Source organism: Mus pahari, chromosome 2 (genome assembly GCF_900095145.1).
Source record: "Mus pahari chromosome 2, PAHARI_EIJ_v1.1, whole genome shotgun sequence".
Classification (NCBI taxonomy): Eukaryota; Metazoa; Chordata; class Mammalia; order Rodentia; family Muridae; genus Mus; species Mus pahari.
The window spans coordinates 138,129,245-138,143,689 of record NC_034591.1 but is presented as its reverse complement, the minus strand read 5'-3'; the positions used below and the strand labels follow the sequence as shown (position 1 = coordinate 138,143,689).

General features: G+C 46.0%; 1 protein-coding gene and 2 pseudogenes across 1 annotated transcript in view; 2 read left to right on the top strand and 1 right to left on the bottom strand.

Annotated features, from left to right (window-relative positions):
- Positions 1 to 6,367: 6,367 nt before the first annotated feature.
- On the top strand, positions 6,368 to 7,598 carry LOC110316905 (annotated as a pseudogene).
- A 74-nt stretch (positions 7,599 to 7,672) lies between these two features.
- On the top strand, positions 7,673 to 10,958 carry LOC110316904 (annotated as a pseudogene).
- The window catches only part of Aicda (activation induced cytidine deaminase), an 11,718-nt gene continuing 7,302 nt past the window's right edge, over positions 10,030 to 14,445 (bottom strand). The window contains exons 3-5 of the mRNA XM_021191383.1: positions 13,041 to 13,311; positions 12,326 to 12,441; positions 10,030 to 11,805 (exon numbers count right to left, since the gene is read on the bottom strand). Coding sequence (XP_021047042.1) covers positions 11,752 to 11,805; positions 12,326 to 12,441; positions 13,041 to 13,311 — 441 coding nt within the window. The 3' untranslated portion in view covers positions 10,030 to 11,751. The remainder of the gene's footprint in view (positions 11,806 to 12,325; positions 12,442 to 13,040; positions 13,312 to 14,445) is intronic.

Genomic DNA, 14,445 nt, shown 5'->3' with positions numbered 1-14,445 from the left:
AGACAAGGGCAGGGCACAGGGGAGGCTGGGGGGTAAGACAAGGGCAGGGCACAGGGGAGGCTGAGGGGTAAGAGAATGGAAAGCAGAGACAACTTAGAGATCAGAGATTTGGGGGATCATTGGCGTATTCAGTGAAAATTTGGAAATTGAATGTTTTGTTTTTCCTTTGAGTGTGATTATCTAATTTATATTGAGGCCGAGCCATTTGTAATAAGACACCAAGACTTTAAGGAAATCTCTAAGTACAAGGAGGAAAGAGATTAGAGAAGGCAGAGGAGGAATCCAACAAATCTAATTCTGTATGGGATGGACCAATGGTTAGAGACAGAGCAAGCTCCAGAGGGGAACTGAGAGAGAGGCTGAGTGAGGAGGTGAGGGAGAGGCTTAGGGAAGGGTCCCAGAGGCCCAGAAGGGTGTAGAGAAAGCTGCTTGCCTTTTCCTGCGAAGCTTCTATAGAGTGAAGACAGACAGACAGCAGGCTCCAGCAAGACAATGAAGGAAAGAGAGACAGGCAACTCCTCTCCTATCAGGAATCAAAGAAAAAGTGTTTAGCCACAGTTAGAGACAGAGCGGAACTCTGGGAGGGAGCTGAGAGACACAGGCAGCAGAGAGCCTTTCAGGAGCCCAGGAAGGGGATGGGAGAGACTTACAGGGTTGCCAGAAGGAATTCCACCAGAAGGAGGATTCCAAGATAGTGTTGGAGAAACACAGAGGGCGACTCGGTAAAGGGCAGGCAGCATGGGTCAGAATTTCAGCCTGGGGGCATCCCCAAGGAGACTGAAACTTGCCAGAGAGATACCCAGAATCCGTGGAGACCCATGGAAGGACACCCAAAAAGTGTAGGGAGGCTGCCTGATGCACCAGCATGAGTTTGTAGCATGCTCCCGGAGCTCTGGGAGAGTCATTTGCTAAGTGGGTAAGGAGAGACTCCTGTCTAGAGCAGGTGGGGGAGAAGTGGTGGAAGAGGCGGACCCTAGAATTTGAAGTTAAATATGGTGGTGGCGGAAGCCAGAAGCAACAGCACACGGTCTATACAGCGGGAGAGCCAGCTCAGCAGCTTTGTTCAGTTAGAAGAGGCCAGGCCCCTTGGAAGTGGGAGGATGGGGTGGGGGAGTCCCCGTGCCCCTCCCAGGTTCTCAGCACCAGAGGTACACGAGGAGACAAGGTAAAAATAAATAAATAAATCAAACCAAAACTGTCGGACTGGCCACTCCATGGTTACGGTTCTTGTGGCGGCTAAGAGGGGGAAACTGTCCAGGGGCGTCTGGAGAAGTCTAGAGCGGAAAGAGAAACAGACTGGACAGAGCCAGGACTTGGGAAGCCGGGATAGCAGGGAGTATCGTGAGGGCAAATATCAAGAGCAGCGGGAGAGAATAGAGGAGATAATGACACAATGAGAGATGGAGCCGAGCCAGAGAACAGCCGGCTGAACGGAGGATGAGGAGCTGAGGGACTGAATGAGGTGCGCAGGTCCTCTGGACCCTCCTGCCCCACCCCATCCACCACTTACCATTTGCCGTTATCCCGAGGATTGTGTGTGTGTGTGTGTGTGTGTGTGTGTGTGTGTGTGTGAGCGCGTGAGTGCGCACGCACCTTAGCACACAAGCAGAGGTCAAAGAACATCCTGCAGGAATGGGTTCTCTCCTACCAAGTGAGCCTGGTTGGCCTCAAACTCAAGCTCTCGGGCTTGGCAGCAGGCTTCCTTGCCTCCTGAGCCATCCTGTTTGCCCATAGTTTTCTTGTACTATATAAATACATTTTCAGGAAATTTTATCCAGGGCCACAGCTTCAACTACAGCCAGGTGTGACCATCATAATGCATTTAACAGCTGATAGCATGCCAGCACTAACTAAATTAAGACGACGACAACAAAGGGCCAACTGATTAGATGACCAGTCTGGCAATGCTCTTGATCTGTCTGGATACGGCTCAGTCTATAATATTTAAGCACTATGTACTACAATAGTGTGTTCAAACACACTCTGACAGCCAACAGAAGAAGCCACAGACCGGTCAAATTCTAACTCTGCTTTTTGCTGAGGGACCTTGGGCAAGTTGGTCATCTGCTTTCTGTTTCCTCAATAAAACCAGGATGATAAAGTTCTGGTGCCATAGGGACATTGTGAAACACAACCTAAGCAATGAAGTTACAGATTGAGTAATATTGTTCCCCTCTAAATGTACCCAGAGTGCTTGGTCACCTACAAGGAACTCAGTGGGAACAGGCAGACTCAGACATAATGCAATTGGGCTTATGCATTCTTGACTATGTGTACTGCATTGAATGGGAGAGAAAAATACCTATATGGCACTCACTGTGAACCAAGTGCTTAGTGTCTCGCACATTGAATTCATTTATTTTCCCCAGAAGTCTCCTCTTGTTACTGGCTTAACTTTGGAAAAGAGAAAGATCTAAACAGGAAAAGTTCAAACGACTTGGCCCTATGTCCCTCTGCCCTGGCAAAGAGGAAGCAGCCTTTTGCAAACAAAAGAGCATTTCTGGCAACTTCCTTTATATTTAGCTGACCTAGTTCCCTCCAGATTTTACAATTCAAAAAAAAAAAAAAAAAAAAAAAAACCCATGGAGGAAGTCAACCTTTCATTCAACAGGGACTTGGTGACTAACGCTTTGAACATTTCCGAGAACCTTCTCCTCCATCCCGAAACACATATACTCACTTTAAAGTATGAAGTGACATGGCTGTGAGCTTAGGTGACCCCAAGTCCTTGTTCAAGTACTAAAGAGTAAACAAATACAGCAGGGGTTGGTGACAGAAGAACCAATAAACGTGAGTCACTTCTTGAATAACTACCTTCTTAACCCCAGATGTCAGGACAAGCCGATACCCAGATGGGTGCACTGGTGTGTGGACTTGGTGAATAGAGTTGACCCGCCCACAGAAGGTACAGTGTGTTTACTCTCTATAGTTAGAAGGGTGCTAATCTGGTCTTCAGTACTAAAGGTGTTGCCTAGGCTCAGTGATCACCCCGATCGTCCTGAGAACCAGAGTCTGACAAAATGGACTGAGACAGTGTCTCAGAATGAGGTCCATAAGTTTCCAGGGTTGGAGAGGGAGCTCAGTCTGTAGAGCATTTGCCTAGCTTTCATGAAGCCCTATGCTCGATTTTTAAAACCATGTAAACCCGGAGCGATACCATAGGCTATAAACCCAGAATATGGGAGGCGGAGGCAGGAGAATGAGGAGTTCAAGGCCATCTTTGGCTCCATAGCAAGTGTGAGGCCAGCCTGAGAGACACTGTTGACTAAAAAGGAAAGGAAGGAAGGAAGGAAAGAAAGAAAAAAAGGGAGGAAGGAAGGAAGGCGAAAAAGAACAAAAGGAAGAAGGAAAGAAAGAGAAAGAATAAAAGGAAGAGCGAGAGACAGGGACAGAGACAGAGACAGACAGAGAGAAAGAACCTCAGAATTACAAACACTGCGTCTTCAGGAAGAACTGCCTTTATTTTTGTTATTTCTCGTTGTCCTTCCTTTCCTCTCTATTTCGTTTGAGACGAGGCCTTACTACACAGCCCAATCTGGCCTCACTCTCAAAATCTTTCTGCCTGGGCTCCCAATACAAGCACAGTCTACCATATCCACCCTGTCCCTCACCCCCTTTCTCACCTGTGTTGGGGACTGAACCCAGCCCTCCCCCAGGGTGGGTAAGCACCCTACCTCTGAGCTCCTCAGCCCCTGGAATAACCTTTATAGCAGAATCACACACACACACACACACACACACACCCCAGTGAATCCTGAGTGACCATGCTGAGTGCTGCACTGAAGACAGATTCCTGGGAACTTGAATAAAGTAAGTAAGTGAGTTAGCAGCTGAGCTCTGAGCCATCCTCAGACACAGCCTGGGACCTGAGCACCTTTCCTTCGATGCCTAAGTCATTGCTATGTTTTCTTTGGTGTGTGTGTGTGTGTGTGTGTGTGTGTGTGTGTGTGTGTTTGTTTGTGTTTTGTTTATTGAGACAGGGTTTCTCTACGAAGCCCTGAAACTCACTCTGTAGACGAGGCTGGCCTTGAACTCACAGAGATCTACTGGTCACTGCTTCCCGAGTGCTGGGATTAAAGATGTACACCATCACTACCCAGCTGTCACTGCTGTTTTATGAAGTCTTGTCTTTGTGTGAAAAGGTTCCATTGGGAGTAAACAGAGCACTGAAACCCTGGGGAAGACAAGAAGCTACCAGGGAGGAGCCATGAAGCCAGCTGCTGTGGGTGCTTTCTCTGTTTGCTCTTTATACAGACGATTTTGTGGAACGTTTATGGAGTCTTTCTGTATCTCACTGTCTTCTGCTTCTTTGGCTTCAATTTCCTATTTAGATCTCGTGTCTGGTAATATGTGACACCCTGTGAGATTTAAATTGGAAAGAAGAAGAAAGCAAATTGCATGGACCATGACAGTCTTAAAACCCCAGGGGCCGATTGCATTTGATTAGCACTCAAAGGTAGTTATTTGTGCAGAGTAGATTTCACGCTCTGAAGACCAGAGCATCTTCCTGTAGACACAGCTTGCCTGACTTTTCACCTGTCTTCCAGATGGCCTGTGACTCCACCAAGTTCCCTCTCAGGGTGATTGTCTCTTTACAGCCAACCCTGCCCCATCCTGGTTATCACACCTACCAGAGAGGGTGACAGGTCTTGAGCAGTGACTGGTCCAGGGCCTTTTCACTATCTCATTTGTGGCTCTCCCTAAGTCCCACTTAACTTTATAAACCACTTTCTACCTAAATGTGTGTTAGGGTTCCTAGATAAAGTTACCTCCTCCAGATAGAATCCCATTTTACAGAATCCATAGACAGTGCTTTTTTTTTTTTTTTTTTTTTTTGGTTTCTCGAGACAGGGTTTCTCTGTACAGCCTTGGCTGTCCTGGAACTCACTCTGTAGACCAGGCTAACCTCGAACTCAGAAATCTGCCTGCCTCTGCCTCCTGAGTGCTGGGATTAAAGGCGTGCGCCACTACGCCTGGTAGGCAGTACATTCTTACTCTTCCCAGATTTTGAGGCAGGTCAGGAATTAGAAACTTTTTAGGGAAGGCTGCTTCAGTGCTTTGTCAGGGGTTCAGGAGCCAAGCATAAGGCAGATGCTACTTTCAACTTGCATAGCCATGTGGGACGGGACCCAGAACAACTCTTGTACACTCAGCCATGGTGCGATTCCCAGGAAGCTTTGCATCACAGCATTAAAGTGTCAGAGATAGAAAACAGGTCAGGGTGTGGTTGAAGCTGCCTCAGTATCTCTTTTTTGTTCCTCTTTACTGGGGCTGGACGCAGACCCATGGACCAGAAGAGACAGGAGGGGAGTGTTTGAATACAGAGAGGAGAATCCAAAGGGTCTTGTGATGTAGCCCAGACTGGCTGGCAACTCCCAAGCCTGTCTAAGCCTCCGGAGTGCTGGGATTACAGGCATGTGCCACCACAACTGGAGACAAAAGTCTTAAAGGTCATGCACAAACAAAATATGAAATCGTTGCACATCATGAAAATGTAATCCTCTAAGGAAGTAAAAGTAATGGGTTTTGAACCTCAGGATGATAAGCCTGTTGTTAAAACAAGGGCGGCTGGGTGTGGGGGTGCAGGTTTTTAATCCCAGAACATGCATCTCACTAAGTAAATAATTAACGAAATCAAGGTTTAATGTTGTGTTTCAATTTTTTATCTTTTGGTTGTTGTAGAGAGTGGCCAAGAATGGTCTCAGTTTTACTATTACTCGGGAGCTGAAGGTGACCTTGAACTTTTAATATATTAAAACAACACATACACACACACAAACACACATACACATGATGTCTGTGAAGGCATATGTGTGCACTGCAGTCCTGTGGGGGCTGAAGGACCGCTTGCAGGAGTCTCTTCTCTCTTTCACTTTTACCTGGGTTCCAAGGATTGAACTCAGTTTGTCAGGCTCCGTGGCAAATGTGTTTCGCCATCCGAGGCATTTTTAAGGTCTGACCTTGAACTCCCCGTGTCTCCATCTTACAGACACTAGGATTATAGGCATGTACCACCACACCCAGTTGTGGGTCGCCCTGTGGGCTGAGCGCAGGACTTGGCGTATGCTGGACAAGCCCTCTCCCAAACTGGCTGAAGTCTCTAGGTTTATTACCACTGATTGAACATTTACTTATGCTCCACAAGACTGTAAGTATTAGTTCCTGTGAGAAGAAGTTCTTTGGGTCCCATTTCAAAATTTCAAATAGTACTTCTCTAGGTCCATAGATTTGAAGACTGCTTTAAAAAAAAAAAGGACTGATTTATTTATATTTTTTAAAATTTATGTATGTGTATGTTGTGTGTTGTATGTGTGTGTGTGGTTTGTATGACACATGTATGCAAGTGCTCATGGAGGCCAGAACGGGGATGTTGGACCCTCTGGAGCTGGAGTTGCAGGCGGTTGTGAACTGTGTGATGTGGATGCTGGCAACTGAACTTGGGTTCTCTGGAGGACCAAGAAGCTCTGTAAACTACTGAGTTCTCTCTCTAGCCCCAGGATCTTCTTCAAAGCGGTCTTTGTGTGTGTGTGCTTAACACATCTGTGTAATGATGACCACGGCGCTATGCATATACAACCATTGGTCAGTAAAATCTTGGAAGATGAGTGAATACTTAGTGGATTAGTATTAATTTTAAATGAAGTCTTCTTAAGAAACAATCGTTAGAGCCGCCCTGCCCTCGGCCTATTCGCTGCGCTCCCAGCGCTTCCAGGATCCTCACTGCAACCACCATAGCTGCCTCTGCTCCCGCTGTCACTGCTGTCACCACCTGCAAGAACAAAGCCGTGTCTCCCACATACTCTGATCTTGGCAAATCCGCCAGCGATGTCGTCACCAAGGGCTACGGCTTTGGCTTAATAAAACTTGATTTGAAAATGAAGTCCAAGAATGGATTGGAATTTACCAGCTTAGGCTCTGCCAACACGGAGACCACCAGAGTGAATGGCAGTCTGGAAACCAAGGACAAATGGACTGAGTATGGGCTAACATTTACGGAGAAGTGGAACACAGACAGCACCCTGGGCACTGAGATCACTGTGGAAGACCAGCTTGCTTGTGGACTGAAGCTGACCTTTGATTCATCTTTCTCAACTAACACTGGGGGGAAATGCTAAAAATCATAACAGGGTACAAGAGGGACCCTGCACATCAACCTGGGCTGTGGCGTGGACTTTGACATCGCTGGCCCTCAATCTGGGACGCTCTGGTGCTTGGCTCTGAGGGTTGGCTACCTGGCTACCAGACGAATTCTGAGACCTCGAAGACCTGAGTGACCCAGAGCAAGGCAGATGAATTCCAGCTTCATACACAGAGTTTGGTGGCTCCATTTACCAGAAGGTAAACAAGAACTTGAAGACTGCTGTCAATCTCGCCTGGACTGCAGGAAGCAGTAACACTCGCTTTGGAATAGCAGCTAAGCATCAGGTCGACCCTGACGCCTGCTTTTTGGGCAAAGTGAACAACTCCAGCCTGATTGGCTTAGGGTACACTCAGATCCTAAAACCAGGTATCACACTGATGCTGTCAGCCGTGCTGGATGCAAGACCGTCAATGCGGGCAGACACAAGCTTGGTTTAGGACTAGAATTTCAAGCATAAATGAATATTGTACAATTTTAAACTATTTGCAACATAGCTACCTTCAGAATTGTATGTTGGGGGTGCGAGAGTTGATGAATACCACATTAGACCTCCAGGCTAAGGATGACTCGGCTCTAAGGTGTTTACCATTTCAGAGGTACAGCAGAAACCCCATTCCAGAAAGGGTCCTTTTTAGCGTAGGTGTGGGTTGGGAGGAGCCTCTCTAGAGATGCCAGGCTGCAAATGGAAGCTGGGAAGGTGTGGACCCTTTGTAAAACTGTACCCAGTCCCCAGATGAAATTATGACTTCCCAAGCATCGAACCCTGGTGTCCTGATCCTATCTGCTCAGAAAGGGACATTTTTTATACAGATCACCATGCCCTGTTCCCATCACACCCTGTTCCCTTCACGCCCTGTTCCCATCCTAGCCCATCAGTTACCTGTTTTACATCGAAAGTCGTCTTTAGGGTGTGGTTATTTCTTTTGTGCCATTTTAGGGTGGAGAGGGTGGGCAAGATGGAGCCAGTCATTCAGGAGTTAATTCTTCCTTGTGTTGTGGTGTTTTTGTTTTTTTTTTGTTTTTTCTCCTTTTTGTTTTTTTTTTTTTTTAATTTCTTTTTTTCCCCCATTGCACCAGAGTATGAAATAGCTTCCCGGTTCTCTGGCTCTGATCTGGGCGGGTGATTGTGGTCACGCCCTGACAATACTAGGGACCTAAACTGACTCTTCTTGTAGACTCACCATATATTTTTTTTCTTTTTAGCAGTTTAATGGGTACATTATAGTCTTCCATTTTGTGTGGAATTATATCCTCCCTTTCAAATGCTGTGATTAACATCACTTAAAATAAAACTTGAGTAAAATACAGAAATCTCAAAACAAAGCAAAAGAAACAACCATCATTACCACTACTACAGAGAGAGCATTAGTAAAATGAAATACAAATTGTGGAATATGAGCTGGCAAGGTGGCTCACTGTGCAAGGGCACTTGTCACATGTTGTGGTTAGAATGACAAAGGTCCCCATAGGCTCAGATATTCAAAGTTGGTTCTATGTAGGTGGTGCTGTTTTGGGGTGTTCAGAAGTGCAGCCTGGCTGAGGGAACACATCACTTGTGGACTTTAACATTTCACAGTCCTCTACTTTCAGTTTCCCTCTCTGCTTGGCACTTGCTGTGAAAGATGTGATCGCCCAGCTTCCTGCTCCTCAAGTCATGCCTGATACTTGACGCCATGCCTCCACCCCACAGTGATGGTCTTAGTTCTCAGTGGGATAAGGCAAGATACTCTCTCTCTTCCTTAGGTTGCCCTTGGTCACGGTGTATTAATCACAACAACAACAAAAAGTAACCAACACACACTAACAGTAATGCACACTCAAATGAATTAGGTAGCATTGGAAGCTAGTTCAGTAGACAGAGCAGCAGGTGTTGGTGACTCGGAGTTTCGTGTGCCAATGGTTTCCAGGAAATACTGGACATATTGCTCACTGCAGAGAAGGGGGCATACACTATGGGATGCCATGAGAATTCCCAGTTAGAACCAGTTCTAGAGTTTGGGCTTTGGTTATATGGTAGGAAAGGTTATGTTGTGGATAGCCCTGGGGCTAATTATACCTCCAAACCTTAGAAACCGCAAGTTCTAAGGGGTCTCATAGATGGAGAAGATGGTAGTGTAGCGGTAGATCTGCCCAATCTAGGTGCACAGCATGTATTCATATTAATCGAGTTGTGTTTTCATTGCTGGGGCATATTTGGGTGGAGATTGACTGCAACTACTACTGATCTTCTTGTCTCAGTAGGAGACAGGCAGGTGTCACCATGTGAACTACGCTCTTTGCATCTGATGTCAGATTGCCCCAGCAGGGTTTGCTGACTCAGCACACTTTGGACCTTTATCTGAAATCAGTTGGTCATAGCTGAGTGAGTTAATTTCTGGACTCTCAATTCAATTCTATTTCATCAGGTATTTATTTCTCTAAGACAGGCTCTCTCTGTGTGGCTGTCTGCGGAGCACTCTGTCTAGATCAGGCTGACTTCAAACCCACAGAGAGCCTCCTGCCTCCATCTTTCCAATGCTGGGGTTAAATACACGCGCCACCTTACCCTGTGATCTGTATGACTTTAATTTATAAACGCTTTTTCGACATCATTTTATTCAGTAGTTCATCTCCAAAACTTTCACATTTTAATCTCAAATTCAGTTGATTTAAAATAAGCCAGGATGAGCTTTGCTGCTCCAGAAAAAAAAAAAAAAGTTGCTAAAAATCAAGAGCACAGCTGCGGAGCCATAATCATTACGGTTTTAGGTGATCACAATGACAAGCGCAACTATAGTAATCTCTAAAGTTTCAAATTTATGAAACTTCAGGCACCCACTTTAATATTTCAGAAGAGGAAATGACGGCAGGAGTATCTATCGCTGGATGCTGCACAGCAGCATAAAAAACAGGAAGGAATGGATGATCTTTATTTTTTTTCTCCTCTTCCTCAGCAACTTGCATACAATAAATCACAGTTTTGTATACAGGATTTCCTGTGGGTCTTTTAATTGCATTATAACGGCGACTGGGTAATAACTACACAGGGATTTTTTTTTTCTAACATTTTTTCTCATCAGCAAAGATCATTGTTTGGGAAACAAGACATAAAGAGGGACAAACAGGGAGTCTATGTTGGTTTCCTACATTTTGTTGGACAAAGCATAATTTCCTTGCCATGGTCTTATGTCTTGCATTTTTCCTTGTTAAGTATGATTTACCTGACCCCAACCCTGGCCATGCTATTTGAAATAGGGTCTCACCTTGCAGCTCAGACTGGCCTCAAATTTACAATCCTCCTGCCTCAGCCTCCTGAATGCTGGAACTATAGGTGAATGCCACTTTCCCTGGCACCAGATATGATTCTATTTTGCCACCCTCTTACCCAGTTAACAACTTGGGGGAGCAGCATCACACACATATAAAAACTAGAAAATTTTGTTTAACTGTGTTGGCATCCATCACAGAGAATAAATTACTGCCCCATACTCAAATGACTCCCCAGGTACCCATTACTAGAAGTTTCTAAACCACAGTCTCCTTTAAGAGTCCTGTTCCCAAGGTCGCAAGGAAAGGAGAGTAGGAACGTGGGGCCATTTCTGCTGCATTCCTCATTCCCATTTCTGCTGCATTCCGCATTCCGTCTCTGCGCCCTCGCAGAGCTTCCACTGTGTTGGTCCAGAGAATCCGGAGGTTCACCACCTCCGTGGTCTGTCTCAGCCACTATGAGGAGACCCCAGGGAAGAATTTCCGGTTACTGGCTATGATGACTATATACTTTGGATCTGGACGTTCTGCTCCTTTCTTTACAGCAAGGCACCAGTTACTTAAGAAATAAGGACATTTGATCCCTTTAACAGAATTACGAATGTTTAAGGAAAGCGATCTGAAAATTGGATTGAACTCTTGAACTCTTCTTCTAGATAAGATTGTAAGTAAACTAATGACATTAAACATGAAAAAGAGTCTGTGTTTCCAGAGGATTTGCTTCTTGAGGCGTGAACTCATTTTCAGAGTGATTTCCTCATCTGCATTTTAAGATCCTTTATTGAAATCACCCAGAGGCGATCGTGCATTCTTCAAACCCCACCCCAAGCCCTCTCACATACAAATGTGAAAAACACGACGGACAGTGAAAACATACAGCATGTGCCTGAATATTAATGCTTTTGAGAGAATGGCTTGTGATTGCTCAGACAGAAACTGTAGGACAGCCCCGTGACCTTGTCAGAAAGGGACCTCTGAAAGTAAGCCTCAGAGGGAAAGAGTAGAAGAATCCGTCACTGATACTCCTCAGAATCCAAATGAATCAAAGAACAGAGGGTGGGTGTAACAAACCGTGTAGTCGTCTCCACATGCTTTTCCATGCTGTTGAAAAGTCCGAGAGAGCATCATTCACGACCCAAAGTCTGGAAGTTCTGCTGTTCCCCAGTAGATGGCGATGTTGCACCTAAACTCAATTGCATCATCACTCTGGTGGTCCTATGCAGCTCAAGTATTTTTTTTTAAGTCATATAATTTCCCCCTACACTTATAAAAGTGAGTACTTAATAAGAAAAACAGGTAGTTGAAGAGTTGTTTTTCTATCCAGTCTCTTCAGAGAAATTTCATCACATTCCAGGAGGTTGCTTTCAAAGTCCCAACATACGAAATGCATCTCGCAAGTCATCAACTTCGTACAAGGGCTGCAGAGAGAGAGAGAGAGAGAGAGAGAGAGAGAGAGAGAGAGAAATGGAGTGAACGGCTTTAAATTTGAGCTGGGGGGAGGGAAAGCGTCTAAACGAAGTGGGTGGCTCCAGAGGAAAGTAAATTGCATTGAGGACCAGGAAAAAAGAAGGGGAGAATTCTGGCCTGGAAGGAACCCCACCTTGAGGGGAGGTTAGCAAAAGGAAAAAGTTACAAAGACTGAGTGAAGAGGAGGCAAGAGGCAAGCGTCTGAGTGGAAGTTCTGCTGAGTAAAGCAGAAAAGAAAACTGGGTTGTAAGTGCCGTGAAGTAATCATTGTATAAAATAATGCATAATACAAATAAATATCTAAGAGGCTCTATGTGTGTGTGGGTGTGTGTGTGTGTGTGTGTGTGAGAGAGAGAGAGAGAGACAGAGAGACAGAGAGACAGAGACAGAGAGAGACAGAGAGACAGAGACAGAGACAGAGACAGAGACAGAGACAGAGAAACAGAGAGACAGGCAGACAGGCAGACTTACCAAAAGGATGCGCCGAAGTTGTCTGGTTAGCCGGACAGAATTTTCATGTAGCCCTTCCCAGGCTTTGAAAGTTCTTTCATGATTTTCTACAAATGTATTCCAGCAGTAAAAATAGTCTTAAAAGAAAAATAAATAGATAAATAAGAAGGAAGTGTGTGTGTGTGTGTGTGTGAGTGTAGGTGTGAGTAGGTGTGAGTAGGTGTGAGTAGGTGTGAGTAGGTGAAGGTCAGAAAGTCAGAGTGTTTAAGGGGTCAAACTTAAGTTGCAAAGGCAAGGGCACGGAACCATCTCTCTGACCACTCTACTCCTCCTCCTCTCCCCTCCCTTCTCCTCCCCCTCCCCCTCCCCCCTCCTCCTCCTCCTCCTCCTCAATGTATTATTTGACTGCTAAAGGTGGAATGCAGGGCTTTGCACATGCTGGACCAGAGTTCTGTCACTGAGCGCACCTGTAGCCCTGCCAACTTCTATCTCTCAAATCTGATAATTCTGAGATTGATGGATACTTGTAATTCCACCGCTCAGAAGGCAGAGGCTGGAGAATTGCAAGTTGAAGGTCAGCCTGGGATAGTGAGATCCTACTTGAAAAAATAAAGTAATACTTTTGATACCCAGGACGAACTGAGGGTCTTTAAGTAGCACCCCACCCTCAGTTTCCCCGCTTGACACTCACTCTGAGTGACAACTCAGATCGCCCTCTCCAGTGCGCAAGTCTCACCTTTGAAGGTCATGATCCCTATCTGGACCCCGGCGCGGTGCAGTCTCCGCAGCCCTTCAGGCTCAGCCTTGCGGTCTTCACAGAAGTAGAGGCGCGCGGTGAAAATCCTCAGGCTGAGGTTAGGGTTCCATCTCAGAAACTCAGCCACGTGCCGGGCACAGTCGTAGCAGGGGCTCCAGGAGGTGAACCAGGTGACGCGGTAACACCGGCCGGGGTCCAGGTCCCAGTCCGAGATGTAGCGTAGGAACAACAATTCCACGTGGCAGCCGGACTGGAGAAAGAGCAGAGAGCACTGGTGACGTGACTGGCATGCTCTCCCACCCAGCCCATTTGGGATGCTTGTGGGGATGTCGCACTGGCTTAACCTGGAGCTCATTATATAGACCAGGCTGGCCTTAAACTCACAGAGATCTGCCTGCCTCGGCCTCTGGAGGTGTGTGCCATCACTCCCAGAATAAAGATAGTTCTCTTGTTAAGAGAGCACTTATTGGAGCCAAATGTCTTAATTACACTGGCTCTGTTGGGTAAAGGAAAGCTGCACATCTATGGGAAAAAGAATACACATCTTACAGGGATTACCTTCGTGCCTAGGAAGTGCCTGTTTGGACGCCAGGTTGTAAAACTGCAAACTGCACCTTGGCCACTAGGTGGCGCAAGAACAACTTGTAAGGAGGGAGGAAAAAGCTTATTGAAGAGATTCGTCTCTGACTTGGTGTCTGGCCTGATAAGTGGAAGGCAATTAAGGTGTGTGTGTGTGTGTGTGTGTGTGTGTGTGTGTGTGTGTGTGTGTGTACGTGCTAAGTGATACCAGTGACTGTAATAATTGCAACGGTAGTAGACCCTCCTCTTATTGCAAAAATCGTTAGTCTAAGTCTGATGATAGTTTTTCTTTTACTCATCTTTTTTTGCACTATTTCCTTAGCAGTAAACCAAGCTGCTGTTGTGTGCGAAGAGAAAGTACCACTTGATCAAGCTGTCTATAAATACAGTGTGTTATGACTCCAAGCAGGGAAGAGACTGTGTGTTGAAGTAAGTTTGCCCCATGAAAAGACAACCTACATTATAAATAGCCAACTGCCCGAGCAGTCCCTGGGAGTCTTGGAGATGACCAGGAGAAGCCCGTGGAAGCCAATCTGCAATTTGGTGAACTCTCTTGGAAACGCAGTTCTTTCAGGCAGCTGAAAGATTGATCTAATTACCCAAACAACAAAGACTCTCTGGTTCCTGAAGGAAACTCATCGGGTTAAAGGTGGTCATTGGCCTCTCTGGTCTTTTGGAAACAAAATTATTTGGAAAATAAAGTTGATGTCGGGCTGGTGAGATGGCTCAGTGGGTAAGAGCACCCGACTGCTCTTCTGAAGGTCCTGAGTTCAAATCCCAGCAACCACATGGTGGCTCATAACCA